We start from the raw sequence: 27648 nt of genomic DNA, 5'->3' as shown, positions 1-27648 counted from the left end.
GCTCATTCTAGGGTAACAAAAACACAACAATTTCTTTTTTTCAGGTGATTTTTTCACTTAAAATAAATACATACAATATCTTAAAATCTGCTGATATATCCCCCTAAATCCTACTCACTGGACTATAATGACCTTTTCACCTCTCAGTGGATAATGTGAGTAATCCTATTGATCTGTCATTATTGGCTAATTTTCCACAGCTTTGATGTTAATGCAAATGCAGCCCAGCCACCAGCAAAGATCACCTATTCTGCTGAGATTTTTATCACAGCCTGAAGCAGTGTTTTTTTGCAAAGTGATGATAGTGCAGCCATGTTAGCCACAGTGTGAAGGTTTAGCTGCTTGGCCCCTGTTATAACAACTCTAGGAGTCTTGAGGAATGTGGGTTTGTCCTGCAGTCCGTTACTACCCCCTCTCTCTCTCTCTGTCTCTGCCTCACTCTTGTGTCCCCTCCCCTCTCCCAAACAGGGCATTTCCCTAACTTTTCTCTTTTTCTCACAAGGCTATAGTTCAATATTCCATTCAGGGGCACATATCCTGTCTCAAATTCCGACTCTGGGCTCCTCGACGCCAAGGCACTCCAATTGTTGCAAGGTATTGTGCGCATTAGTGATCTGTTGAGTGCAGTTCAATGAAGTTATCAATGGCTTTGATTGTGACTATTGTTTGAGAAGCCCGTTGTTTCACGGGGGATTATCTGTTTATGCATGTATGTTAGATAAATGGGGGACAAATGTCAGGATTAAGATGCAGGAGGGTGGATTAAAAGTTTAAGATTAGCATCAAAACGCGCTGAGCTTCACGTTTTACCGGCTTTTTGAGAAATTGCATGGAGAAAAAAAAAGAAAAGAAAAAAAAAAAGTCCGACAGGAAAAGTCACGTTTTGGAGTTAAGTTGCTCATATTTTCTGTGTTTTTACACTTTCTGGATAAGTTGTCCTGGCAAGTTAAGTGGAATAAAAAAATATTTTCCCATCTGAGTTAAAGCGAGGCGCTGATGTTGCGTTTTTCTCCATTCATAAAGTTGCGGTGACCTGCAGAGCTCGTTCACTGCTGCAATATTGTGGAAAAAGCATATTTGTCTTTCTGTCAACTTGCATCTGTGTCAATGGCAGTTTTATATTTTATTACAAATGTGACAAATAGAGCCTGCAGTTCTGTGTACTCTATGGACTTTAAGATTATTTCTCACTCGCGAATTTGCAGTAACTGTATGATTTTGGATTTCTTAATATTTGTACTGGAATGTGAAGTTATGCAGTGAAGTTTTATTTCTCAATTTACTGTGCGAATACAATACAGTTTTTCATACTTAATCAGATTGAAGGACACATTTCGCACCAACGATGAGTTCATTATTTGATCATGCATGATGGATGCTTTACCTGCGTTATTTTGACAGCACGCTTTGAGAAGTGCTCAGCCGAGCTCCCACTCGGTAATTGATCGGGCATTTCTTTTGTTCGGCATTGATCCCGCCTCCATTCACTTCTCTCTCTGCAAGCAGCTAAAGCCAACTTTTTTTGTCGTGTTTGAGCGGAAAATCTATTGTTTTTGTAATAACTAGGGCCATAATGCGCCTGCGTATGGAGTGTCCGACTGAAAGTTTACAATTAGTTATAATAGGCCACCACAAAGCAGCATGTATGCACACATTTTAATACTTTTGTATTTGTCTTAGAGGAAAAGAAAAAAGTGAAATATAGGATAATAATATGCAATTATGTTAACATTTGTACCTCTCAATTTCCATGCTTTCCTGTCTAGTTCCTGTCCTGCCATCACTTTTCCTTTTTGCATGCTTGACTGAGTTCACTGCCCATCCATCTCTCATCTTCCATTAAAATTAATCTGAGTCAGTGGGGCCATATTAATTTTCTTTTCTTTGTCTAGCCCAGATATATAATGTGGTTGGACCCATGGCTGGGTCTGCTGAGGTTATATATCATCAGGGGGGCCCACAGTTCACTCTTAAACCTGTGGTCTATAATGAGGTGGAGAAGAGAAAATAAACCCCATGGCTGTCCAGTTCAGTTGAACTCTGGATGTTTTTAAACTTAATATACGCTAATGCAGTTAGGACATAATTGTAAGACTACATTAGTGATGCATGGGATGAGCAAATAATTAGATTTAGAGAGGTAGACTGCATAAATCACATAATGAACAATAATGGGGATAATTTAATTTTGTGGCTTCATATGGATGACTTATTATTGGTCTTTGTTATCAATGAAATATCTGTACTCTTCTCTGCGATTGTGGTATGTGTGATGGAGAGAGATTTTGAGTTGATTGATCATCTTTTCCTCAGCATAAGCCCACTCTCTGGCTCCCTCTAGGCACAAGGCTTTGATTATCGGGCAGTGAATTGCAACCCTTTCTGATCCTTAAAACTGAAGCAATGTCTTTTTATGACCCTGTCACTGTTTGCATAAAAAGATGAGAGTGATGTCCACCTTTTTTTCCACGCAAAACATATTTCAGAGGCCTAGAAAGGACCAAATATAACCTCATCACTTAGACATGCTTGAATTTTTTAACAGCTTCTTTGATTTTCTATGATTAGAATCCTTATTAACATCTCTTTTAATGATAATAAACATTTAATATTCAACAGCACTGGATCTTACACTATGAGCATGTCTCTTTAATCAGTTTATTACTTCTCCCTCTGTAGTGTGCAGTCACTACATACAGTATTTGGTGTCTGTGGAGTGATAAACCACTCACGAGCCTGCTTTGAAGCGCAGTATAGTGAAAACAGATTGCTGGAAGTCAGGATTTAAGTGTCTCTTCTATTTCCTTGCATGCTCTTCTTTTTTTCACCCTCCCAACTCATATGTTTTCTCTTTTCTCAATGTAACCACCAAGCATGTCACAAACAAAAAAAAATGCCATGAGTGGATAATTTTGTTGCAGATCATTTCACAAGAGAATTTAACTGTGTCTTGTTCACAAATTTTAAAGGCTGGAAAATGTATGAGAATGATTTTAGTTGTATTGATTTGGTTTGTTAGATCAGTGTCCTAACCTGGGGTACATCCACAGTTGTAAGGAGGTATTTGGTAAACTCAACTAATTAACTAGGCCTAATTTCATTAAAATGACCAATAATAAGTCTATCAAAGTTCAACACATAAAAACCTTGTCCTGTAAATTGAGAATGCTTGAAAACTAACATTAGTTACCAAGCAAACGGATAAGTTGAGATGGTTAGCTTAAAGCAATGAACACATGGTTGAGGTAACTAGCTAGCCTTAGCTAAAAGTAATGGATAAATGGCTGTAATAGCTAACTTCCCTTGTCAAAAAGAAATGAATACATTTTTAAGTAGTTAGCTAGCTCATAATTAAATATTCATTTCGAAACAGGTTTAATTTCCAGATTATAACTCACCACAGTCATGATGTTACACACTCCGGTACAGTAGGTGGCGTCAATCATGCAATCATAGTTCTTCGATAAACTAAGAGAAGAAGAATAGCGTGTTGTACGGATGACGTATTTTTGTAGGCCAACCAGGAAGTAAACATCGCACTGGTTCCGTCGTCAAAAACCGTACGGGATTTTCGGTTATCGCCAAAAATAAACTCTGTGGCGTAAACAAGTTTATGATGATTACATGTTTGGTACAGCATGATAATCTTCACAGACGAACACTTTTTTGGTGTGTTTTGAAGTGTAAATTAAATTGCCAGAAGCAAAAAGCTACTGACAGGCTATGCACAAACTACACCGTGGTCGCACGAGTTAAACGTCACAAGTAAAAACGCTGTAAAAACACGATTGAAAAGTATCATAAACAGATAAATATACAAGTTCGAGTGAGAGTCTGTAAAGATGTAAAAGTGAACAAGTGGGTTTAATAAGTTTCTGGGTCCGGTCTGATGACGTCTAACGTCCCCGACAAACACTGTAGTCCCATTTAGCCACATGTTAGCAACCGCCTTTTTTAAGACGAGTAAAACCTTAAATGTTCGAAAATCGGGTTTAAGCGGACGTATTTCATGTTGCAGAACAAAACGTCTAAATATCTTTAGCTTGTGTTTGCCACAGACCTTATTTAAGGCATTTTACCGAAAACCCATCCAGAAAGCCATAGACTGTAAGACGGACGTGCTTTCGGTTCTGAACCGGAAGTCGATGTTTCGAAATCGTCGCAGTATCAAACAGCTTTTTAATCTGTCCCAGAGCGATTATAAAATAGAAAATGAGAAAAAGCACAACTGTTCCGCCTCAGACGGCATAATGTGATCATACATTTACTGTTTAAATTTTTAAATGACCTTGTACTGATTCTATTTTATAAAAAGTTAATAAAGGTTATGTTGTTACAGCTAATGCTCCTCATCTGTCTTTATGACAGTCTACACAGTTTTACAACCTGTGATTTATTAAATTTGAGTTTAACTGAGTGCAACATAATGCAGATGACCTCAGTGATATCAGCAATTTAATGCAATAAATAACTTCAGTCCAGTTGAGAAAAAGTAACAGCAATAGTGGCCAAAAATAATGAATAAGCGAATTAAATAATGAGCTTGCCTTGGCTTAAAATAATGGATATGTTGTGGAAATAGATAACTAACTAAAAATATTGGAGAAACAGTTCAAGTAGATGGCCAGCCTTGATTAAAGTAATAGATAATGGTTGAAATAGACAGCTAGCTAAATGAATGGATAAACAATTAAAGTAGTGAGCTAGCCTTTGCTAAAAGTAATGGATGACTGAAACATCCAGCCTCTGTCACCAAGCAGTAATTTGAGACCAAAAGAACCTACACACTAATGATTAAATTATATGAAAAATTGTAAAAAGACCTAATTTTATGTCATCAACAGTGATCAACAACATCAAGTTTATAGTGAATCCAAACTGACACATTTGTAACAATGAGTGATGGTGCTGATGATGCACATGATGAGCTCATCTGATGGGGTTTTGGGGGTATGGCAGCCAAAAACGGTTGGGTCTCGTTGTGTCAGGTGAGCTGAACTTTTCACCCTCAGCGTGAGTTCGATAAGTCACTGTGTTTTTAAGTTGTTTATAGCTTTCATCTTCTTTCTTCCCCTGTCTAGCCCCGACTCTGGAGTGCACACCAGGACTTGGTTTGGATCCAGGTCTCTCCGCTCAGCCTGGGTCCATAGGGTGAACAGAGAGTCAGAGAGAGTGAGAGGTAACACGGAGGTACTACGATTGGAGGGATAGCCAGGCCAACCAATGGGATCAGGCAAACTGGCCCAGGTGCTGCTGGGATGGGCGGCCATGTGTCTTGCGGTGGTTCATGTGGCCTTGGGTGAAACTGGAAATGGACCGTACCAAGCAAGCCGCTTCACTGGTACCGTGGACCAGAGAGAGGTGCAGCGGGTTCGACGCCGTGGCCAGGAGACACTGAGAGGGTAAGGATGAGACTCTGTTTGCATCACTAAGTTTGGTAAATCCTAAATGAGCCGCATAATACAATTTGCTATTGATTTTATTCATATTAGAAGCACTCAAACGAGTGCTGAAAAAAAGAAAAGTGCATTAAGTTTGGTTTTGCATGCAGAACTCAGAGCATATCTAGTTGTATCTGGAGAAAGTTTAAAATATAAATGGCTTTCCCCCTCTCTGCTTTCCTGGCAGCTTTCTTTCAACTGCTGTGCTTTCTGGGCTTAGGCCAAGCTCGCCTTATACCAAATTATGCTGCTGAATACTACCACATTGTTTTCTCAAAAACAGCACATGTTCGACCCTAACAGGCTGCCTGCCACACTGAAATCTCCCAGTGTATTTACAGCAAATCAACATTTTCATGGGAAAGGGAGGAAAAAGCAGCTTTCTATACATCTCATGAGGGGATGATGAGTGAAAAGCTTGACCCAAATTCCATCCAGTGTATTAGTAAAGCTGGAGAAAGTAGTTCAGGACTGCTGTGGGGAGATTGCTGGCTCTGGTGTGTTAAGTTGAGGCAGGAAAATGGTGTGTGTGGATACATATGAACATACATGAGTATGTTTTTAAAGGTGTTGTTCATTTGTATGTGGGGAGTATCCAGTGAAATGAACTTCAAGGATCACCTCTAACCAGCTGCAACCCTCCTCCCCCTCCTCCCCCTCCTCCATCTATACTTTCTCTCTCTTGCAGTCCAACTCCTTCATTTTGTTACCTTAACACCATGAATCTGGGTGTGGGATGTATGTCAGTGCGGCAAAGAGTTTTCACTGTATATTTCGCCACTTCTTGAAAAACAAAGATTGTTTTGTCGGGGCCCGTTTTCAGTGTCTGCATCAGTTATTCCAATCAGACTCCCATCTGTCCCAGCTTATGGTTCCCCCAGTGCCAAGCCACAGGAAATGAGGTATTCGTATCACCCGAGGGGGGTATGAAAAGGGGCATTTGTTTCACCGCTGTAGGTGACAAAGCGGCAGAGAGAATAACCGAGGGCAGGAAAAGTATAAAAGAAAGAGAGCACATGAGTAAATGAGAGATGAGAAGAAATAGAGAGATAGAGAGAAAGACCTAAACTCCGTGAATAATATTCAGTTATGGCTTATTAGTAGTGCAGGGTAAAGCCCACATAGAGTCCTAAAACTGATGTTTTCTCTAAAAACATATCCAGTGGCGACCCCCACTGCATAATAGAAAAAAAAATGTCTGCCTTGTCAGTCATTTTTGGTTAATATGGAAGGCATTTGTCCATGTTAAATAAAGAAAAATTGTCCCTCTGTATTTAGACACATTTCAAAGGACATGTTTTATACCAAAGTTTGAGCGAGCATGGCAGTCCTTTTACATTTCATTATACTGTCTGCAGCCACTGTAAGCACAAGTTTAAAATTAAAATAAAAATTCAAATTTAGAACATGTGCATTTGTACACATCAAAGTAGCAGAGGACTTATACTCTGACAAAATAAAAGACATTTACTGCATCAAATGCTGCAGAAAAGGCACACATTTGAGCGTTAAAAAGATCACTAGAATGCTGGAAATTATGTGTTTTAGTCTCAAAAATTTTTGTGCATTTTCATCCAGTTCATAATATAACTGACCATCCACAGAAAGATAAGCATCAATGGCCTGCACCATTTCCAAAAAAAAGTCAGCAAACGCGTCACATCTCAGAGCTACAAGAACATTTCTACTTACGAGAAATAAGACATGAGAGGGGTGTTCATATGGACACAGTAAACACAACCCCGAACAAATGCACCAATCAAATCATACCTATCAAGTGTGCATTGAACCACAGCTGAGGTTATTGGCATTGAACCTAGAACATAAATTATGTGATCTGACTATGTAGTAATTCACATTCACAGCTTGTCTTTGAGCCCGCAGAGGAGAGAGAGTACAGGGGACCTTGCACAATAGCATATTATTCCCATCAAGTTGTGTGTGATTTCATGAGAACATGTTAGAAAAGCCTGCAGACTTTTTCCATTACATTGTTAAGTTCTGGAAACACTGCTGTGTTGGGAATGAAATGCTCATGTAGCGATAGTTTTGTGTATCGAAGTAAATAGGTGATGAGATTACCCAGCATCTCTGAAACTCAGGGTATGTTAAGGCTAAAGAGATCTGTTTGCATGCTGGGCTCCAGGCCAGCATGAGTACCACAAACCAGAGTTATTTGACAAAGCGTTTGAGATCTTTTGGATTATTTTCATTGGATTTCTAGGTGTTGCCTGGTAACTGTCACTTGAGTTATTCCAAAATTTGAAAGCAACTGCCATGTGCCGCGGCGGGCTAGCCAAAGCAAATAGGTCTAATATGTTGAATTTGTTTGTAGTTACTGTTCGAGTGTTGTTGGCTGAAAAAGATCACAGTTAATACTGAATTGGGTAAAATTAGTCATCTACTTGTGTGCATGTTTTGTCTAAAATCTGGACAGAAGCTGTAGGGTGAAGAAATAACATGATGAGTATTTTGGCTTGGTATACTGATGTGTCTTACACAGAATTTTACTACAACTGATTCACACCGACAAACTTGTGTCCTACTACAATGTTTTCATCCAGAAGTTGCAACAATCACAGTGGACTGTCAGTAACTCAGTATGGGTTTCCCAGATTCCCTGTGTGGGAGATGGAGGGAGGTTAGGTTAATGATGGTCATTATGCTGGCCTTGGGCTGGGGTGCTGTGTTTATTTGCTGGCTAGAGCTCCATATCCCCTGGTCTGTCTCTGGTAGCGCTGTGTCTGACGCTGACTGACTCTGATTTATTGGCTCCCACCACACACTACAGCCTGGCATCAGTCCACTCAAGGGCGGTGGTATCTGATCAGACTTTAGGCTGGCTGGCTGGTCCGCGTTACTTTGGTGATTGACTGCCTGGTTGGTAGAATGAGAGAAGGAAAGTGCGAAGCAGAAACAGGGAGTTTTGGCTCTTCATTTCTATCTTGCTTTCAATGCCCAACCAAAAGAGTTGAGTATTTATAGTTTAATAAGATTTCTTGTATGCTGGAGTTGGAGAATCCAGCCAAGTTTTTTTTTGCAGCCACCCTCCTTATTAACTTAGCCCCAGCTTGGCCCAGCTTTACCCAGCTCTGCTGAGGAGAGACGCCTTGGATGCTGGCTAACTTGGCAGACAATCAGCCCCAAAGCAGAGACTTACTTTCAGCTACTCAAGTCCCTTCCAGGATAATGTCAATACCACCCTGATGGCCTGGATGGTGCCCTCTGTTTACAGTCTGCCTTGGCATATCCCTGATTTGAAAGAGAATGGATGTTACAGGACGAACCGCTTTACCTCAGACCTTCAGTATGTACAGTTTTGAGTACAGAGAAAGGGAAAAGACCTACAAAAAAGCTTGAGAAGAATTTATATTTGGGATGAGTGAACAATTGCCAGTTTCTGTTTTATGTGCATTCGGTTCCATTTTAGGATTTTATGTGTCTGCATTTTATGCTTCGTGTATTGTATGTGCAGACTAAGACTGAGCTGTAAAGACTGGATTATCTGGGACAGCTGATTGGCATGTGGTCTGTTAATAAAGCGCTTTATACTTAATGTCGGACTGTATGAAAAGATTTAGCTATTAGTTTACTTCCCACATTTGACGTCTCTACCCACACTGACACGCACACAATAAAAACAGCATTTTAAATTTGTGATTTATAATTACTCCTGCTTAACAACCCATTATAACACAGAACAATAAGCAGATATCATCTCTGGGGTTTGCGTGGTTGACCACAGTCTAAATTATTGTGCTGTATGACTGTATCTCGTTTTGTCTGTCAACCAGGAGGCTCATCACTACACACACACCACCATAGTGATTTACTGCAAGTTTATAAAGTGTCCGCTTCTCCTACGCTGCCAGCAATCTCTCACTCATTCCTTCTTTATCTCTGTTTCCCAGTTCAATTCAATTTAAATTCTTTAACGGCATACATTTAGCAAGATTACTTCCAAAGTTATCAAGCTATCTGTTCCTCTTGTCGCTCACCCTTTTTCCACTGGAGCACACTGACAGCACCGTTTTTACTCACAATTGCCTTTTTTCACTTTAACTTAACTATATTTCAAACTGAAATATTTTACTCAACTGAATTCATTTATCTGACGGGTGCAGTTACCCTGCAGATCAGGACTTTACAATAAGTACTCTTACATTTTTTCATTTTACAGTTTACAGTTGTTTCGAGTAAATCTCCCACCACTGATTGATATCTATTGGCCTTATCACCATCTGTAGGTCATTTTCTGTACACTACATTCCTTAACATCCCCACTCCTAAATCTGATAGGAGAGCACCAGGTCCAGGTGTCGCTAGCGGCAGCAATATGTAGAGATTCCTCAAGGAGGGTCAGATACCAGGCAGATGACCTTTGACCTTTGACCAAAACACAGACACACACAGACACCTGACCTGGGGCCTGAGCAACTGTGAACTTCTTGTCTGGAAACAGACTGTCTGTACTCATTTTCCATGCCTGCCTAGTGCTGCCCTTCCTTGCCGGTCAGCAGAGGCCGGCTGCTCTGAACTGCCTTAACCTTTTGACCCCGTGGATTCCTGCGTGCGAGAGGACCCTCAGGCTACAGCTGCGTAACTTGATTTGACTGTTGCTAATTTTATAACTCTGCAGAAAATCCCAACAAAACCACAAACATTTCAATATTTTACAAGAGAATACGAGCTCAAATGGCCTATTATTTTTAATAATTGATTCATATGCAGTTTATTTTCAAGATTAGTTGATTAATCTAGCAAATGACGAAATTGCGAAAACATGCCCTAGCAGAATTTCCCAGTGGCCAACATGACTTCTCGTATTGCTTGTTTTTTCTCACAAACAGTCCAGAAGCCAAAGATATTCAGTTTATATGACAAAGGAGAACAACGAATTCTCACATGGAAAGCTGAAGTCAGAGAATATTTAACACATTTACCTAAAAAAAATGACTCACGAGATTAATCCAAAATAGTTTCTCTCAGCTTCATTTTCTATAGATGGTTTAATCAACTCATATTCTATAAATTAAAAAGAACTCTTATTTGCAAAGACTGATTCATGTGTAATGCATTTCACTTTGTGATTTCTACATTTTTATCAACTTTGCATTTCTGCTTAGTCTTGAAATTTTGAACAGTTATGTTCTATTTGTTTTTTTTTTCTTTTCATGTATGATTATTGTTATTTAATACTGGAGGTATCTCCATCAGCAATTTTTGGCTTCTAACCTCTCCTACAAAACTAAACTTTTCAATTATTATTATTAGTGTTAATTTGTCTTTTGTATACATATGCATTTGGATATAAAACTAACTCACTAACTAACTCCATAACTCCCAAATAATTGTTTAAACTCTAAAAACTAATGAAATTAATTGAGTGTCTTTAACTTCCAGTAAATGCTTATTCTGATACTGTGTGTACTTATTTGACCCGTCTGAAAATCTGCCACCCCCTTTTACTTTGAAGTCAGACTGAAGTATCCTTTTCGCTTTCATTCTTCATATTTCCTCTTGGATGAGGTGGCAGCCATGTTCCTTTTATTACTATTAATGGCAGTTAACGAGCGATCCACGGGCCAGGAGGCGACTTCAAAGGCGGCAACATGGCCACAGAAGAGTTAATCTCCTTTAGATTGAGCCCTGAGAACAGTGGGACATTTCAATATTGAGGAAAACCCCTGGGGCTTAAAGTCCGTTTTTTATGGCTGTCTTTCATTCTGTTTTACTTCAGTTCATCCTCTAAAGCCTCCTCTTTGCGATAGGAGAGCAGGCATTGACCTGAAGGAAAGAGAGAGCGAGAGAGAGAGGGAGGGAGAGAGAAAGAGAGAGGGAGAGTGGGGAAGAATAACAAACCAGAGCACCTCAGGGTCAAACCCGTATAATCCTTCATATATTGACATCCCCTCGGTCTGCAACAGTGGAAAATCTTCGACGCTTTGTGGGGAAATAGATCAGGGAAGACATTTGGTTCACTGCTCATTAAGTGTTGGAATGCTGATGTCTCGCTCCATGCATTTCTGAAGGGTTTTTTTCAGAGCTCAGTTTGGTTTTTGTGTTTGCCCCAGAAATTCAACCCCCGCCAAGAGTTGGGCCTCTTCTTGCTTATGCTGCTCTCTCCTTGGTTTCCATATCTCTGTTTTCCGCTGCCCGCTCCTCCTCCTGCTTCCTGCTCTTCTCAACATAAACTTGTTTTGCTTTCCCTCCCACTGATCCCCTGTTCCTTTCCCACCGTCCTGTCTTCCCTTCTCCGAACCACCACTCGTCTCAATCCCCTCACACTTTCTCTCTAAAACCGAAGAATCCCCTTCTCCTGTTTTCTTCCTGTTTTGTTTTTATGCTCTGTCTTTGCCTGACTGCAATTTCTACCTAAATACCTCTTGTCTGCCTGCCCACCTGTTTTCTCTGTCCCTCTGTCTCTTTGTGCCATCTGGTAATGTGGTTGGAGGTGTGCTCTGCTCTCCATCCATCAGAGAGTCAAACGGCAGCTGTCATCTCCCTGGTGACAGCTCGGGGTTACCACGGATACCGTCTGGTGAGGAGGAGAGGAAGGTCATTGGTTTCACGCAGGAGGAACTTGAGACACTCATCAAACATAACACTTAATTTCACACTTTTGCTCCGGTCTTCTGATCTCCTGCATATCCAACTAAAAGCATCTTTGTTGGATATTTATTCACTTACACATAAGGGTCAGTTTACTTGTCACAAGGCGCAGATTCATCCAGGTCATCTTGAGTTGACTTGAGGCAATATCTGAACCATTCAGCTATCGGTCTGATGAAGATGTAGCCTCTCGGGGCAACAGCCAATATTTCAGGGGTTGTAGCTAGCTCGATATTTGGGCCAAGACTTCCTCTTCCCAGCTTCAGTTAGTGTTTACAGTTCGATTAGTTAAGATACTTTACATAGAATCATGATGCTTCAAAAACAAATATGTGCATATAAATAAAAAACCCACATAAAGCTAACTTGTTGTCAGACAATAGCCAGTGGGTTCTGAAATTGCATTTTGGTCATTTTGTTCCATCGCTTTTGCCCTCCACATGGACTGTTTACGTGAAGGCAACCATTCCCCTCTTAAATGTCAATACTACTCGGACTACAAACAGAAACCAGAACATTGCTAATAACAAAATCTTGTCCCATTTCTTACAGTTTCTACATACATATGAAGATATCTGTTCATAGAGAGATTCAAATGTTTAGTAGACAACCGGCGTTATAAAACATGAACATGGAGTTTGAACGATGAGGGCATTTAACAGGCAGGGAAGTTCTAATGAAAGATGCTGCTGAGTTGCATCATGGGAAATGTCATTCTTAAATTAAGGGCCCTGACACATCAAGCCGACAGGCGGCCGTTGGTCGGTGTCATGCTGTCGCTGAGGCTAATACAGCATACTGAAAGAGCGTCGTAGATGGTGCAGACGGTCAGTGAATTAAATCACTGATTAGCAGTTCAGCCTTGGCACACGAGGAGAAATGTAAGCAAACAAAAGTCTTGGAGGTATAAGATAAAAAAAAACTCGTCATATTAGGTAAGATTATTTCTTTTTAGCCACTGAGCTCTTCAGCAGAAATAGTTCATTGTTGTTTGTGTTATTGTTTGCAAATGCATGATCAACATAATTTGCTTTTTCATAGTCGATTTGTGTGGTTAATATGCTAACTGGCTAATCCTGAATCAGTCCTGTCAGTCCTCTGGTTTCCCTTTTTAATGATGAATACAGACCACAGCTGCCCGCTGCTATGAAGAGCTATTTCCGCTCATGCAGGCGCAGAACGTAGATGCTAGATGGCTGTTTACTGTTGTCCCTGTGGTGTGTTCATGTGCAACTTTTTGGCCGAGACACAGTCGACTGGAGGCAACCCAATAGTCGTCCTTCGTTGCCACCAGCTCTTTCTGTTTGGTGTGTCAAAGCCTTAAAAGTCAGAATATTTCTTTTGCTCAGCTCAAAGGCAGTGCAACACAAAATCCCTGGTGTGTCCTTTTAAAAGCTTAATAAGTTGTTGTACTTTACTAGTCCTTGGTCATCTTAAATAAACACTGGGTAATCTAGCGTTACTTTAAACAGCCATAAATTATGTCCTGGGGGCAGAAATGGCCCAGACTAAAGAGATGCGATCCCTGTGGCAAATGACTTTACCATGAGCATCTGGATCAGACTTTATCCCGATTTACCAAGCTGTGGTCCGTCAATTCTTAGTCATGCCATCAGCAAATGCAAACAACTAACCACAGACACAGATGACCACAGATATACCCGTCATTATACGCTTTGAGAGGTCACTAAGGATATCATTAGTACCACCGCACAGTTGGAATCCCTTCAGCTTGTTAAACAGCTTTACGCAGCTTCTCGGGGTATTTCACTGGGGTGCACACACTGACTCACGCACATTTCCTTAGAATATATAGATTTTGGTTTTGACATTGATGCAGCTTGGGACTTTCACTCCGTTTCTAAATAAACTGAGTTAAAAGAAGGTTTGTAATTATTCACGGAAGATAAAAACTGAAGTGTTATTCGCATTAGTTTGTGAGGGAGCTGCGGACCTCAGTCCCCGCTGCATGTTTATGTGTATTTTGTGCGTGTGTGAGCAGAGGCCAGTCATCTCTAGATGTGGTTAAGCCATCTCCTCAGAGGAAATCTTTGTGGTTAACCTGTCAGGCCAATCAACTGCTCCATAAGCTGTGATGGCTCCTACATCTGTCAGACAGGGTCAGAGTTCACCGCGGGCTCTCCACCAGTAAGAATCCAAGCTGAATGAAAGGGGTGGGCAGCGCTGGGGAGCAGCGCTGGATATTTGCCAGAGAACAGGACAGCCAGGCATGGAATTTGGGAGAAAGGAGGACTTTATACATCCTGTCCTTCTAAGTATAAATTCAGCCTTGAATGAAAACAAAATGCTGCTCCTCTAGTAGTAGGCCCCTCGCATTTCCTTCCCCTCCTACCCTCTCTGAAAATACCTCCATCCATCACCGGAGGAGGCTTTGTATCAAAGTTTGTTTTATTTACTCTAAAAGCCTAAGCCATGCAGGTCTCGGGCAGCTCAGAAAATAACTCTCAACTGTGTGTATTTGTTTGGGAGTTATACTAAAATGTATTTGGGAGGTCTGGGTAAATAGTAAGTTTGTTTGTTCTTTCTTTTTGTCTCTATCAGGCCCAATGTGTGTGGCTCTCGCTTCCATTCATACTGCTGTCCAGGCTGGAAGACTCTGCCGGGAGGGAACCAGTGTATTGTTCGTAAGTTCTTCTATCCCTAAATCCTCTTAAATATAATACCACAAAGCCAAGTGGAGAAGATAACAAATAGGCGAATAGGATAATTCAGTTTATTAGTGTCTATTAATGTAATCCACTCTCTTTTTCCTCTGTCTCTCTCCAGCTATTTGCAGGAATTCATGTGGCGATGGCTTCTGTTCCAGACCCAACATGTGTACCTGTTCAAATGGCCAGCTCTCTCCCAGCTGTGGAGCAGGAGGAGGAGGTCAGTGCTGCTCATCACACACACTTACAGTAACTAAAGTTTCATCAGCCGTCAAACCCCATCATATGGGTGTAAGACAAATGGAATTAAAGCAGGAGAAAAGTTGTTATGCCACATCCAATCCAATATGTTACATTCATCTGACAGCTTTATCCACAGTGACTTACATCTCTCCCCCAACATGCACAATTTAGAAGCATTTTGGGTTCAGTGTCACACTAGAGGACACATTTTTGGGCTCAAACCACCAACTCTGTGAGCGCTAAAACAATTAGTTGATTATTTGGTCAGTCGATTGAAAACAGCTATCTAGATCATAGATTTATAATTGAAGCAACCAGTCCCCAGTTCCACCTTTGTATGTCATTACCAGTGTAATATTCTCAAGTTTTTGAGTGTGCGTTAAACAAAACGAGACACTTGATGGTATCAGCGATGTTCTCTGGTGGAGTGTTAGATCAGAAGATCGTTAATACTGTCCATTAAATGTTAGGTTGCAGCCAGCTGCCTGTTAGCTTGGGTTAGTGTAAAGACAGACAGCAGGGGAAAACAGCTGTCCTGGCTTAATCCATAGTGAGTAAAATTACGTACTAGTACATCAAAATTGCCGACAACAGTAACTGTCTGGAGTCTCCACTTGTTGCCTGGCAACTGCTCCAAGCTAAGACATAGTCCAGCACAAAACCCCCTTGTAAAATGCAGAATTATGGTTTTTACACAGTTTTTCGTACAGATTACAACAAATGGCATGAAAAGGGTTAATTAGTGTGTATCAAAGGTCCAGTTTGTAGGATTTAGGAGAATCTGTTGGTAGAAATAGGCATTGGTAATTACGTTTTCTTTAGAGTATAATCACCTGGTACGAAGGAGCATTGTGTTTTTGTTTGCTTGGAAAGAGCCGTTTATATCTACATAGCAAGCAGGTCCTCATCCACGGGGCCTGACATCTTACACAACCGTGTTTCTACAACAGCCCTGCGCAGACAAAAATAAAACACTTGTTCTAGAGAGAGCCATTCGCATTGTTATATTGATGTGAAGGCCACCATAAACTCACGCTTGGAAAGGAAGGGGTGGGGGCGCTCAGTTGGTTGCAGTTTGCAGCCTCACAGCTAGATACTACTATAGCTTACACACTGGTCCTTTTAAGGTGCCGATTGGCAGACTTTGTTACTCATCATAAGGAGTCAGTCTAGTTGTTTCCCTGCATCCAGTCATTATGCTAAGCTAACTGGCTTCTGGCTTTAGTTTAATTTTTACTGGACAGATATGAGAGTAGTATTTATCTTCTCTTAACTCTCCACCAGAAAGCAAATAAAAAGATACTTTAAAAGCCAACCCTTCTCTAACATCTGAGCTGCAGCACATATTCATCAATCTTGTGTAGGTCAGACAAAAAATACAAAACATAGGACTCCTTTTTCCATCAATACAAGTCCATTTTTTGATACTTAGCATACAAGCATACAAGCAGCAGGATTGCACAGCGGTTAGAGAGGCTTTTCCTTTAACTGTGTTCCCAGATTGAAGTATTTTGCTGAAGAGCATGTGGCCTATTACTCATCTTATCCCATTATTGATATATAATGGATATAAGAATAATCTAGTAGATCGTTGTTACAATGGTAAGTATAGAAATTGTATATTCCTATTATTCTTCTAAATGGCCTCACGCCTGACTTCACTTTACTGTGCAATAAGTGGCCCCAACTACTGATGAAATGATACAGCCTGTTGCTGAGCAGTTTCAGTTCCTACTCCTCGAATTGCTCGGCTTTTTTCCAAGTGTAATGGTTCCACCCTTCTCTCATGGGGGCTACAATCATACTGTAGCCAGTGTAATATTAGTGTATGGAGTCCTAGGCCTGCAGGTCATAGGGTTTGTCAGGATTAAAGTAGAGAGTCTGGCTGCCCCAGCTCAGTCTGCTGGGCTTAGTTACAGACCACTCAGGATGTGTGTGTGCGTGTGTGTTTGGAGCAGAGCGAGGTGTTTCACTGCACATGCAGAGTGTGTGAAATCAGGTTTGTCCTAGTGAGATTAGTGCAGTGTGTGCAGGGTTTAACTATGAAGTTAATATGTGCTGGACATGCAGAAAACATTGTTGTTAAGCACCACTTTGGGAGCATGCAAAGTATGTGTCGATGTGTGTATTAAGTAGCGTGCAATGTGTTCAGCTTCACTGCTTTAGTCGGCCAAAGTCAGCTCGTCAGTCACGCCTGGGCCCTGCCAGACCCTTTACACATGCTCACATTCCACGAAGCCCGCTAACACACGCATTTTCACTCACACAACTGCACACACAGATATACAGACACTCTTATAGTAACAGACAGACAAAAAAATGAACTGGCACACATAAGCTTACACAGTGAGCATCAGCTGGCTGTGACCCAGAGGTGTAAAACAGGATCTGTTCCAGCCATAAGTAAGGACGGCCCTCACAGGAAGGGCATGGAGGGTGGGGTGGAGGAAAAACAGCCTCTGACCTGTATGGCAGGATACGCACAGATCTCCTGCAGAGTCAGTGCTTTGGCAAGACCTATGAAGTCATGTTCCTCAGGGGCAGCAATGGCGCTCAAAAGTGAAGTGATAAATTAGAGTGAGAGCTTAGCAGAGCTGGACCGAACTGATCGTCACACTCTGTGATTCTCAGCTTTCCTCAGCAGGGATTTATGGGGGCTTTTTTTACAGGTTTACGGGCAGAGGGGAGGCAAAGAAGGAAGCCACTGACATACTGCATGATCTGAATAATCAGAGACAGCTTTATTGGTCTATGATTAGTATACTGGAAATGTGCTTAAATGCACCCTAAGGAGTGTATCAATGCATTATTTTTCGTCTGGCCTTTCTGGCAGCTTCCATGCAGGTCAGAGGTCAAACAGCTTTATGGCCTGAGACAAACATACATCCATCAGTGAACACCAAATGCTGTGGAATGACCCCGAGAAACCGAGAAACATGCCTTAAGTGATAAAAGTTGGCCTTCTCTTCTGTAAGTGATTGGTAGAAGCTGTTATAATATATCTAATAAAAGTAATGGTTAATTTCCTCACTGCCCTGCATATAACTACTCTGTTTAAATCTTTGTTATGTCTGGGTAAGATGTTTTCACTTGTCTTTGCTCCGTTGATATTTAATATATAAGCTTGAAGGCTGTTTTCACAACATCATTTGTCTCTGAGGCTTTAGACCAAGAGAAGGCGAATACTCCCCATCATAGATCTTGTCTTCCTGAACGTGCCGACTCCCAAATTCAGCTTTTGGAGAGAGTCCACCGTTCAACAGGATAATTCAGTGCAGTTGGAAACAAATTGCAGTTCTATGAAGATCCGTTTGGAAACGCCAATTTCCCCTCCCTTAATTATACAGCCTGATTCTAGCACCCTGGTTCGCTGGGTTATAGATAGCCTCTTTATGTCTCATTTCTTGCCTGTGGCATGCAGAGGTTTGAATAAATCAGCAACACATTACATGTAATCCACGTGTCTGTGATTATTGTTGTGTCCACACAGATGGTTGTCTATGATTTCTTTTATGGCTCTTCCTGGAATTTTTGTTGTTTGCCAAAGAACAATACAAGCGCCTGTTTCTGTGGATAGCCTGGCAGACCTTTCAAAATGTTGCACATTTCCAGAAATAGAAAAGTAAATCTTTGTGAACCCTAGGCGGCTTTGCAGGAGTGGGTCCAGGTTACCGTTTAGAAAGATACAAGTATGTCTCAAGTCTATGCACTCAAGTCCCAAGTCTAGTTCCATTTATAAAATTTGAGTTATTCGTCTTAAACAAGTCTTAACGCGCTCTTTACCAATGTAATGCCTTTTAAACAGACAATGATAAAAATCATTTTTGAAATCCCTAATTTTTGACTTGCATGTTTTGCATATGGCATTTTGTTTTTGTTAAACTCTGCACAGTTTTTGAGCACAAACAAAATTATATGATGTGACGTTACGTTCGTTGCAATCATACTTAAGATGTTGTATTCTAAACCTAGCCACCTACTATTGTTGCCTAAACCTAACCAGGGACCTTTGTTCCCAAAACTCAAAGAAGTAATCTTAAAAACGGAGTGTTTTATCTACGTTTTAAGTTTATTTCAAAAGAGACTGTATGCATGTGACAACAAAAATTGTCCTAATAAAATGGATGTGTAATTTGAAAAGTTACAAAGCATCTAACAAGCATAAATTGACACGCTGTCCCTGAATATCCAAAACTGACGCAGAAGGATAGTCTACCTAGCGTGTCATATATAACATGTATGTCGACGGACAAGGTGGTGTTGTTTGATAAGTTGGGATGAGAACATGTTGCACATATTTTTGGTATCATCTTTTTCAATGGACGCTCAGTAACATAATGTTCATTCATCACGGTTCTCTCCTGCAACTTGACTGGATGCTGTCAGTTTGATTTAAAAGAGTAATGATCTGATTTAATGCACACTTTTTAAATAACGCACTTTTTAATTTTTGTCCTTGGGGGGGAAAATATCAAGTGGTCACAAGTCTCTGGTGTTTAAGTCCAAGTCGAGTCTAAAGTCAGCTTCTAACTGCATGAGTCACATTTACTGATAACCTGGAGTTACATGTCAGTTCCCAGACAACAGGGATTCACACCGTCAGCCTTGTAATAAACACACTGACAGTTTCGGGCAGAGCAGCTGTGCTGAGGATTGTATAGGGTCATCTTTATAACCTTGTCCTCCCTGTAACCATAATTACAAAATCATTACCACGGGCGTTCTTGCCCTAATGCTGAGAAACAGCTGTCTTTAGACTGACAGGCATCCATTCACAAGGAGCACCAGTGAATCCTGGGAATGCGGAGAAACGCCTTTTTTTAATTAGAAGCCACTTCATTTTAGTCCATCTTGGCCACAAAGTAATGCTGTTTAGTATGACGTCTGCCAGCAAATAAATTGGTCTAATTTACCCAGAAAATTGATTATGTGTGAGGTACTAAGTTGGAGGACTGTGAGTTTCCCAGAATGGAAAGAAATCTTTTTATTTGTCTCTCAACCTGCTCTGACAGCAGCTCATGCAGCTTTCTGTTTCACTACGTCGCCCATCCATGCCTGAAACTGAGGCTGACTTGTCACCGGTCCCTGGGGTGTGTGTAAATCAGGACAAAACACAGCTATAAAGCTCCTCAGTTTTCCATCAGACACACACACACATGTGCCCGCACAGCCACACTCGCACTCACTCAACACACAAGCCTGGACTTCCTGTGTTTCGCAGGCTCTCGTAAAAAACACCCAGATGTGAGCGGCTCACCGACGACACTACCAGAGTACAGAGGTGCATTGTGGTGCCGCAAACTACTTTTGCTCAACATCTAGAACGAACACACACACACACACACACACACACACACACACACACACACACACACACACACACACACACACACACACACACACACACACACACACATATGCACATCCCCCTACTGTGTTGCACTGCACGTGCAGCTCTCCAGGCACGGGTCATTGGAGCAAACCATCTCTCTCCACCTGTGGGGGATGAAATGCCACGAAGAGGGGGAGTGAGAGGCGAAGTTAACCAGTGAGATCATCTCCTCCTGTCTCCAAATGTGCTTGTTTGCTTCCCTCTCCTCCTCCTCCTCCGTCTGCAGAAAAAACATATGACACACGGTACACATGGCACCTCCAATATCTCTCCGTCTCTCCAGCACCTGTCCCGTCATCCTCTGTTCCTGAGGGCACAGAGTTCAGTGTCTATAAGACTCTTGCAATGTCTTCTATCCCACTAGCCCCAGCCAAAACCCTCCCCCATATGTTCTTGACCTATTTAGAAATGCTATTTGCGGGGGATTTGTTAGAAAATCAAAGAGTTTACCCAAGTTGCAGCTTTGGGGGAGTTTGTATTGCAGCATGCTGGAATGGTTTTCTCCATGGTTTGTTCCGTGGTAGGGAAAACTGAAATCACTCACTGCAATCATTATTCAGGTTTCACATCACTGCTCCTATTGTTGGCCTTGAGTGAAGACAGAGAATCAGTAGGGTGTATAGCATTAACTTTATGTCTTGAGATGAAGTTGAAACCTGAGAGCAAGACCTGACCCATGTCCCCTGAGACAGACTGGGGAGAGTAGGAGAGAGACAGCACACTAGTACGCTGACCGATAAACCCAGCCTGCCCCAGAGTCCCAAACTATTTGCTTTAATTTATCACCATATGTTGCCATGAGACACAATCCAGACAAAAAGCTGTTTCTGCCAAATCTGTACATAGAGTCTGCCAAGTGCTGCACATGAGAAAGTTAACTGGAATTCCTTCTAGACTTAAGTTGCATTAAATATTCCGAGCGAATGAAAGCCCTGTTGAAAATTTCAGTGAATTACACCTCTGCCCTGCATTTACTGAAACTATACAGCGTCCAAGATTCGTGCTATTGTGCTTTGACTCATGTAACTGAAGTCTGCTGTGTAATCTGCCAGTAAAACAGGCGTGGGTGATCACAATGAAAAGCTACCTAAACATGTATTCACTCATCATGACTCACACAAGTCATATTTAGTGTGTTTGGGTACAGTCAGAATAAGTGGGTGGATTACAGTGGCTGAAAAAGCCTCCTGTTGGCAAGTGTGCAAACTCAAAGTCTCATTAGACAAAGTCAGCTACGAGGAAGCTCAGTCATTTCCCCTCTGCTGCGCAGCTCCGCATGCCAGAAATGTTGGGGAGAGAAAGAGACATAAACAGACAGATGGAGAGGGAGAGAGAGTGAGAGGAAATTAATGTTGAACTTGCGATTAAGATATAGACAGAGGAGCATGAAAGCCGCTGAGGGAATAGTGGAGGAAGGAAGAAAAGTGAAGACACAGGGAGACTAAAGGACAAGAAAAATCCCCTTGAGCCAGGATGAAAGAAAAAAGAGGATGCAAGGAAACATTAAGGGAATACCGTTCTCTAGCATCTAGCACTGTAAGTGTCTTCTCTCATCCTGTGATCGGTAAACGGCTGGCTCAGCAGAAAGCTGCCTGTCTGCCAGGAAGACCAATTAGTTTCCCTTAAAGAAAGCTGCTACATGTTTGAGACTGTCAGATTGGCTCTCTCACAGTCTGGTGTAGCAGTCTGCTTCACATCATTATACCTGTACCACCACATCACTGCTGGTTTGTTTATAAGTGACTCTCCTTTCTTTCTCCTGCAGTCTCTCCTCTGTGCATCCTGTTTGGATCTTTCTGCACCATTGTAACTTACTTCTGTTCCCCCCTCACCCAGTTTCCATCTCCTCTCAGCAAATTCCTGACTGACAGACTGACTGTAGCATACAGCTGGCTCGACTTATTGCCTACCCCCAGTCTGCTTGATTAGCTTTGGTTTTGTGGCCTGGGGGCTTTTGAGCCTTGTCTGTTCATCTAAAGCTGCTAAAGAAACACCAGCATTGTGCAAACCCAACTGACGTGGAAAAAAGCCTCTTAATGTGTTAAAGTGACCGTGGGTATTTAACTCACTGGTGTTTGGAAACGGATCTTAATGTGTTTCTTTATTGGGTAATAATATAATGAAGCAATCTCACCACTCGATCGTGTAATTCTTTTAATTTCCTAAAAGTTGGGGCTTGGTTGATAACACCAGTAAAACTTCAAAGAAACATTTGTAATAAAGTTTTTACTGACTCAGAGCGAAAGTTTAAAGTCCTTGCTTTAAACTTGAGACTTGAGACTTATTGCTATGCAATTTGTGTTCTTTGGTAAAAACAGTGGATGTGAAGGCCTGATCCTTTTGGAAGTTTGCCTGTTTACACTTGTGTTTCTTTGTGCCATTCCCACGCATCATCCCATCCTCTTCTCTTTTTTCTTTATCGCTCTCCTACAGTTCATTCCTGCAACGTCAGGTGTATGAATGGAGGCAGCTGCTCAGAGGACTCTTGCTCCTGCACCAAGGGCTACACAGGCAGCCACTGTGGACAGCGTGAGTAAAATCTGTTGCACAGTCAGCACACTGAGAGAATGTGTGTGTGGGGGTAGTTGCATTGTCACCTGCTGAAGTATAGTTATAAAGACCAAATGTCCTCAGAGAGATAAAGATGATGAAAATCTTGCAAATCATTCTCACTTTGAAAATCCATTCGTAAGCTCAGTACTCCCAAAACAGACAGCCGTTTTTGACGGGGAACTTAAATGTAACTTAAACTTAATACTCCAAAGTAAACTTGCTATGCTTTCTATGAAGCCAGACTCAGCTGGTCTACCACTGTCGGGATCTGTAGTTTATGTTTTTGTGTTACTTTGGTTAATACAAACTAACCCTTTAAAACACAAAGTCATGCAATAATGCAAACAAGCTGATTGAGGCAGCAGCTGATTGAGGCAGCAGCTGACCAGCAGCGTGTTCAGCGAGGTAAAATAGTTTAGTTTTGTGCGTTCCCCATCAGAAAGGGCTGTCTATTTGGAAAAGTATTAAGCATATATGTGCATGGGTTGCGTGAGAGTAAAATGGATGTTTTGATATACAGTTGTTGTGCTGACTTCAATTCCTCAAGAATTTTCTATGTTTTTGGATTCTGTGTTCACTAGAGGCATGTGAGAAAAACAAGATTTTCTTCGTAGATTCTGGCACAAGGGTTGATTTGGGGGTTAGAGTGCAGAGAGTTGGTGTTATTGGTCAAAGAATTGATGTCATCACTGAAAATGCTCACGTGTTTTTAATACAAATATACAATTCAGTATGTGTTTATGTGTTGGTGATGCAAATGATTAAAAGGTGAAGTCATCTAAACCTTCATGAAAAAAATGTGTTTGTGTGTCTGTGAGCAAGAGTGTGTGACTCTCTGTGATTCACTCTCTTTTCCTCTGTCTCCTGTAGCTGTGTGTGAGAATGGCTGCCAGAACGGTGGGCGCTGCATCGGGCCCAACAGATGTGCATGTGTCTACGGTTTCACTGGCCCGCAGTGCGAGAGAGGTGAGTGCTCATCCTCATTTCTGTGTTGATACAGTGTGTTGTGATTTTCCACTGTCTTCCTTCAGCTCAGTTTTTGTGATGTCAACTTTTGCGATATGAAAGACTGCGGTAATACACTTTAAATACAGTAACAAGAGCATAAATTAAATTCTATCTGTAGGTTAAATTTTGTCAGATACATGTCATGCTGTTAATTCTCTGGCTAATAACCGAGAAACCTTGCCTTTAGGCATCATCTGATTGGTCACCCCCCCCCCCCACCCCCCCACGCACACGCACACACCCACACTCAGAAGAGGTGATGTGGCACAAACACAAGTATTGTGCAGTCTGTGTCAACAACTGAGTATACATATACATATCTGTTAATATATCACGTGTAATATGTTTGCAATGTAATTACAAACATATTACATGTAATTGCACATATTCCAAAAAAGTTATTGCATATTTCTCATATTGTGCAGCCCTAACTTTGACCTACTACTCTTAACATAGTTGGCACACACACAGTTTTCATCTGCAGCGACAGACTATTACTGCAATTTTCTGTGAGCTCACTGTTTTTACCTCTGAGCATGAGATTTATACTGATGTCACTATCAGCATTAACTTGGTATGTAAAGCATTCATCATAACTGATTAATAATAAAAAATAAGGTTGTAAAAAGTTGTTTTTTCTTTAAATTAAACCGCGTCTGAATAAATGAACCTTTATCAAGGTTGGGAGTCAACTACTCAAAGATACCAAACAGGAAGGCTTTGAAGTGGCTGTGCAGTCGTGAGTGTTGCTCCTATCAGTCCAGACATACTCTGTTAGTTCATTACTTCAGTGCTCAGGCTCCTCTAACGTGGATGACTTCATAAGGTTAGCTCAGACAGACAGTGGGTGTTCGTCTCCTGAGCTTTGAACAGGAGACTGAGGTATGTGTGTGGTGGGAAGTGATGGCAGGGTGTTGGGAGGAGGTGGTACGGTCCCATGGCAAATGGAAAAAATACCTGAACTGACGGCTGTGCTTAATTTCCGTTTACCTCAGTTCACCTTTTCAGTAAAGGAGGGGAACCTTTGCACCTTCAGACAATCTCTGTCATCAAACTCACCTTTCTGTGACCCTCACCTTCCACCTCCTCCCTCTCCCCCTTCTTTTGAGGAGGAGGAAGGTTCTTGGCCTGTAATTTCACTCACCTCATTTATCTCAACCCTTCTAATGCATTCCTTTTCCCCACCTAGCTATATATAAATCCCATGCATGTATGCTTGTGGGAAAACAGCCATAAACACTCATCTTTTACTCATCTAGTCATCAAATGCTATCCTCCCCACTCTCCTAATTCAACATTTTTGTGTTTTTAATTTTTTTTTTTATCATGTTTGCTTGTTTTCTTCCCTACATTTTTAACTGAAGCTACTACTTTGTCAAATTTTATAACATTTCTAACCTTCATCTTACCCTCTATCCCTCAACAAATGTCTCCATGGAAATCTGGGGTCTTGTTTTCTGGTAAAATACAACAATTTGGGGGATGAGTTTGTCAGAGAGATCCTGAAAAGACATCTGGCAATAAATACCCCCTCTGACATCCCCGCAGGACCGACAGAATAGACTTTCTTTGTAGAGTGATCGTGGACATTTCCTGATGAGGAGTGGAGCAAGGTAGAGAAGCAGAGAGGAGGGGGTGGAGGGAAGAAGAAGGGAGGGACAGATTGAAAATGAAAATGGACTCCCCAGCTGTGTACACAAAGCCTGGTGGAGGGGAGTGCAAACACTCTCCATGTTGCAGGAAAGGGGAGACTGCTGGACCTGCAGGTAGTCGCAGGGGAAACACTTATAAATCTTTGTTTGTGTGTGTGTTTTTGGTGCCAGACATCCTTCAGCGGGAAAAGAGCTGGGCTAAATTTGTCTGCATAAGTCATAAGAAGTCATATTTATGACAGCAGACGTAAAAATGATCCCAGTTACCGCGCGCTGGATATGAAAATCGAAAGTTGGACCGCAACAATTTGAATTTAATAAGATGCAATATTTTTTTTTTTTTTACTTAGCTTGTCAATGCATCTTTAGCAAACAGGTCACTAAGGAAACGTTGTCCTTCAGCATGCCAGAAAAGAATTGTTACCACACTGATGAAAAAAGTTGTTCTCAAATTTGGAGACTAATTACTGTCTGAGATATTTGATAATTTTGATAAATGACTAGTGTATTTTTCAATATTGGGTTTGGCCTGAAATGTATGGAGTGTCCCTGGTGTGGCCTTCGGTGTTGTTACGGCTCTCTTGGGTATTGTGGTTTGAGAGTTTGTGCAACTGCGTCCATGAGTCAGTGGATTTACTGTGTGATTCAGTGTGAAGACTGACGATGAACTGCGATTATGAGGCAGTGAAAGTCAACCAGCATGGGTGAACGGGGTGAGAGGGATGGAGTCATGGGAACTCATCCGTGTTCGTGTGTTTGTGGTGTTTGTGCACATGCAGCTTGTGTGTGCCTGAGGCTCGCTGAGTATACTGAGTTTGAATTGGAGTTAGTAATTTCTCCTTAAATGAAAATAAAAAATCTCCACAGTCTCCACCATGAGTACCCTATCATTATTCAGCAGCTTCATGTGTGTCACTGCGTTGCTCTGCATGTGTGGATGCTATGTCCATACCTTTAACTGAGTTTCATTCTCTCAGAGCCGCTAGCATGGCAGCACTCTTATAGAGCCCGGTTCTGCCAAAAGTACAGATGAAATATCATCTGTACTTTTGGCAGAACCGGGTGAAATCAGGTCAAGCTGATTTGCATTTCCAGGGATGGATCATCTTTGCAATGGGGTTAAGTCGCCCAAGTGCGCTCAAGTGCACCCAACCGCCCCCAACCGAGTACATTATTTGGGCTTCAACATCATTTGGTGAAGTGGTAGATGCCAAACAAATTGTAACAACATTGTAACACTAAAAAAAATGATGATAAGCAGCCGGCTGCCAACAACTGCTGCACAGTGCAACAGTAAACGGCACTAAAGAGGTTATGCTTTTCAAGAGAAGCTCGTCATCAAGACACACCTTCAAGCGAATCGCTCTGCTGTATCAAGATGCAAATCCCTGCTGCGCTGGGATGACAAGCTAAGTCAAACCAAGTCAAGCCAAGCCAGCAGATGTGTATGATAAAGGGCCATTAATCTTAGGGTGCTTTCACACCTAACCCGTTTGGTTTAGTTTAAATGAACTCAGGTCCGTTTGCCCAGTTAGTCCGGTTCATTAGGACTTTTGTGAAAGCTGTCAATTAAACCCTGGTGAGGACCAAACAAGTAAACTGAGACACTTGAAAAGGTGGGTCTTGGTCTGCTTCTAAACGGACTCTGGTGCAGTTTGTTTGTGGTGTGACAGTAAACAAACCAACCACGTGATTTTATGATAGCAGATTTGTGACTTTAGCATGACTTCAAATGCTAAATTACTCATTAATCCACTGATTGTGAAATCAGTCTGTGATCTTGTAATTGATCTATAGCCAGTAAGGAAATAGAAAGCCTGCAATTCAAGTTAATCATTTAGTAACCATGGAAACACATATGCGCGTCAGCATGATTGTTGCCCCTGATGAAATGGCTGTTAAAGATGCCATAACTGTATCTGACAGTGTTTTTTTGTCGGTTAATTAAGTCCATTACAAAGTTTTTGACAGAGATCCCACAGCAATAAGTGCTGAATCATTATTGTATAAGACGCCTCCTTTTTGTCCTGTTTCTGTGTTAGTCACTATTCAAATTGCAGACTAATTATAGCCCACTA

The 27648-nt window shown here is 41.4% G+C and overlaps 1 protein-coding gene and 1 long non-coding RNA gene across 3 annotated transcripts in view; one reads left to right on the top strand and one right to left on the bottom strand.

The window, feature by feature from the left end:
• Positions 1-4442: 4442 nt before the first annotated feature.
• The window catches only part of LOC148189571 (uncharacterized), a 45553-nt gene continuing 22347 nt past the window's right edge, over positions 4443-27648 (bottom strand). Inside the window, exons 3-4 of one of the 2 annotated variants that reach the window (XR_015776613.1) lie at positions 11844-11979; positions 4443-5394 (exon numbers count right to left, since the gene is read on the bottom strand). This is a non-coding gene — a long non-coding RNA (uncharacterized LOC148189571). Of the gene's footprint in view, positions 5395-10174; positions 11229-11843; positions 11980-27648 lie in introns of those variants that run through there. The other variant, XR_015776614.1, reaches the window with a different exon arrangement.
• Positions 5184-27648, top strand: part of fbn3 (fibrillin 3) — a 76617-nt gene continuing 54152 nt past the window's right edge. The window contains exons 1-5 of the mRNA XM_042516665.2: positions 5184-5402; positions 14616-14698; positions 14841-14942; positions 22791-22886; positions 23781-23876. Of these exons, the coding sequence (XP_042372599.2) occupies positions 5224-5402; positions 14616-14698; positions 14841-14942; positions 22791-22886; positions 23781-23876 (556 nt within the window). The 5' untranslated portion in view covers positions 5184-5223. The remainder of the gene's footprint in view (positions 5403-14615; positions 14699-14840; positions 14943-22790; positions 22887-23780; positions 23877-27648) is intronic.

The sequence above is a fragment of the Plectropomus leopardus genome, chromosome 5 (genome assembly GCF_026936395.1).
Source record: "Plectropomus leopardus strain MGB_pleo_1.0 chromosome 5, ASM2693639v1, whole genome shotgun sequence".
Classification (NCBI taxonomy): Eukaryota; Metazoa; Chordata; class Actinopteri; order Perciformes; family Serranidae; genus Plectropomus; species Plectropomus leopardus.
Note: the sequence above shows the minus strand (reverse complement) of the source record. Positions and strands in the feature narration are given on the sequence as shown.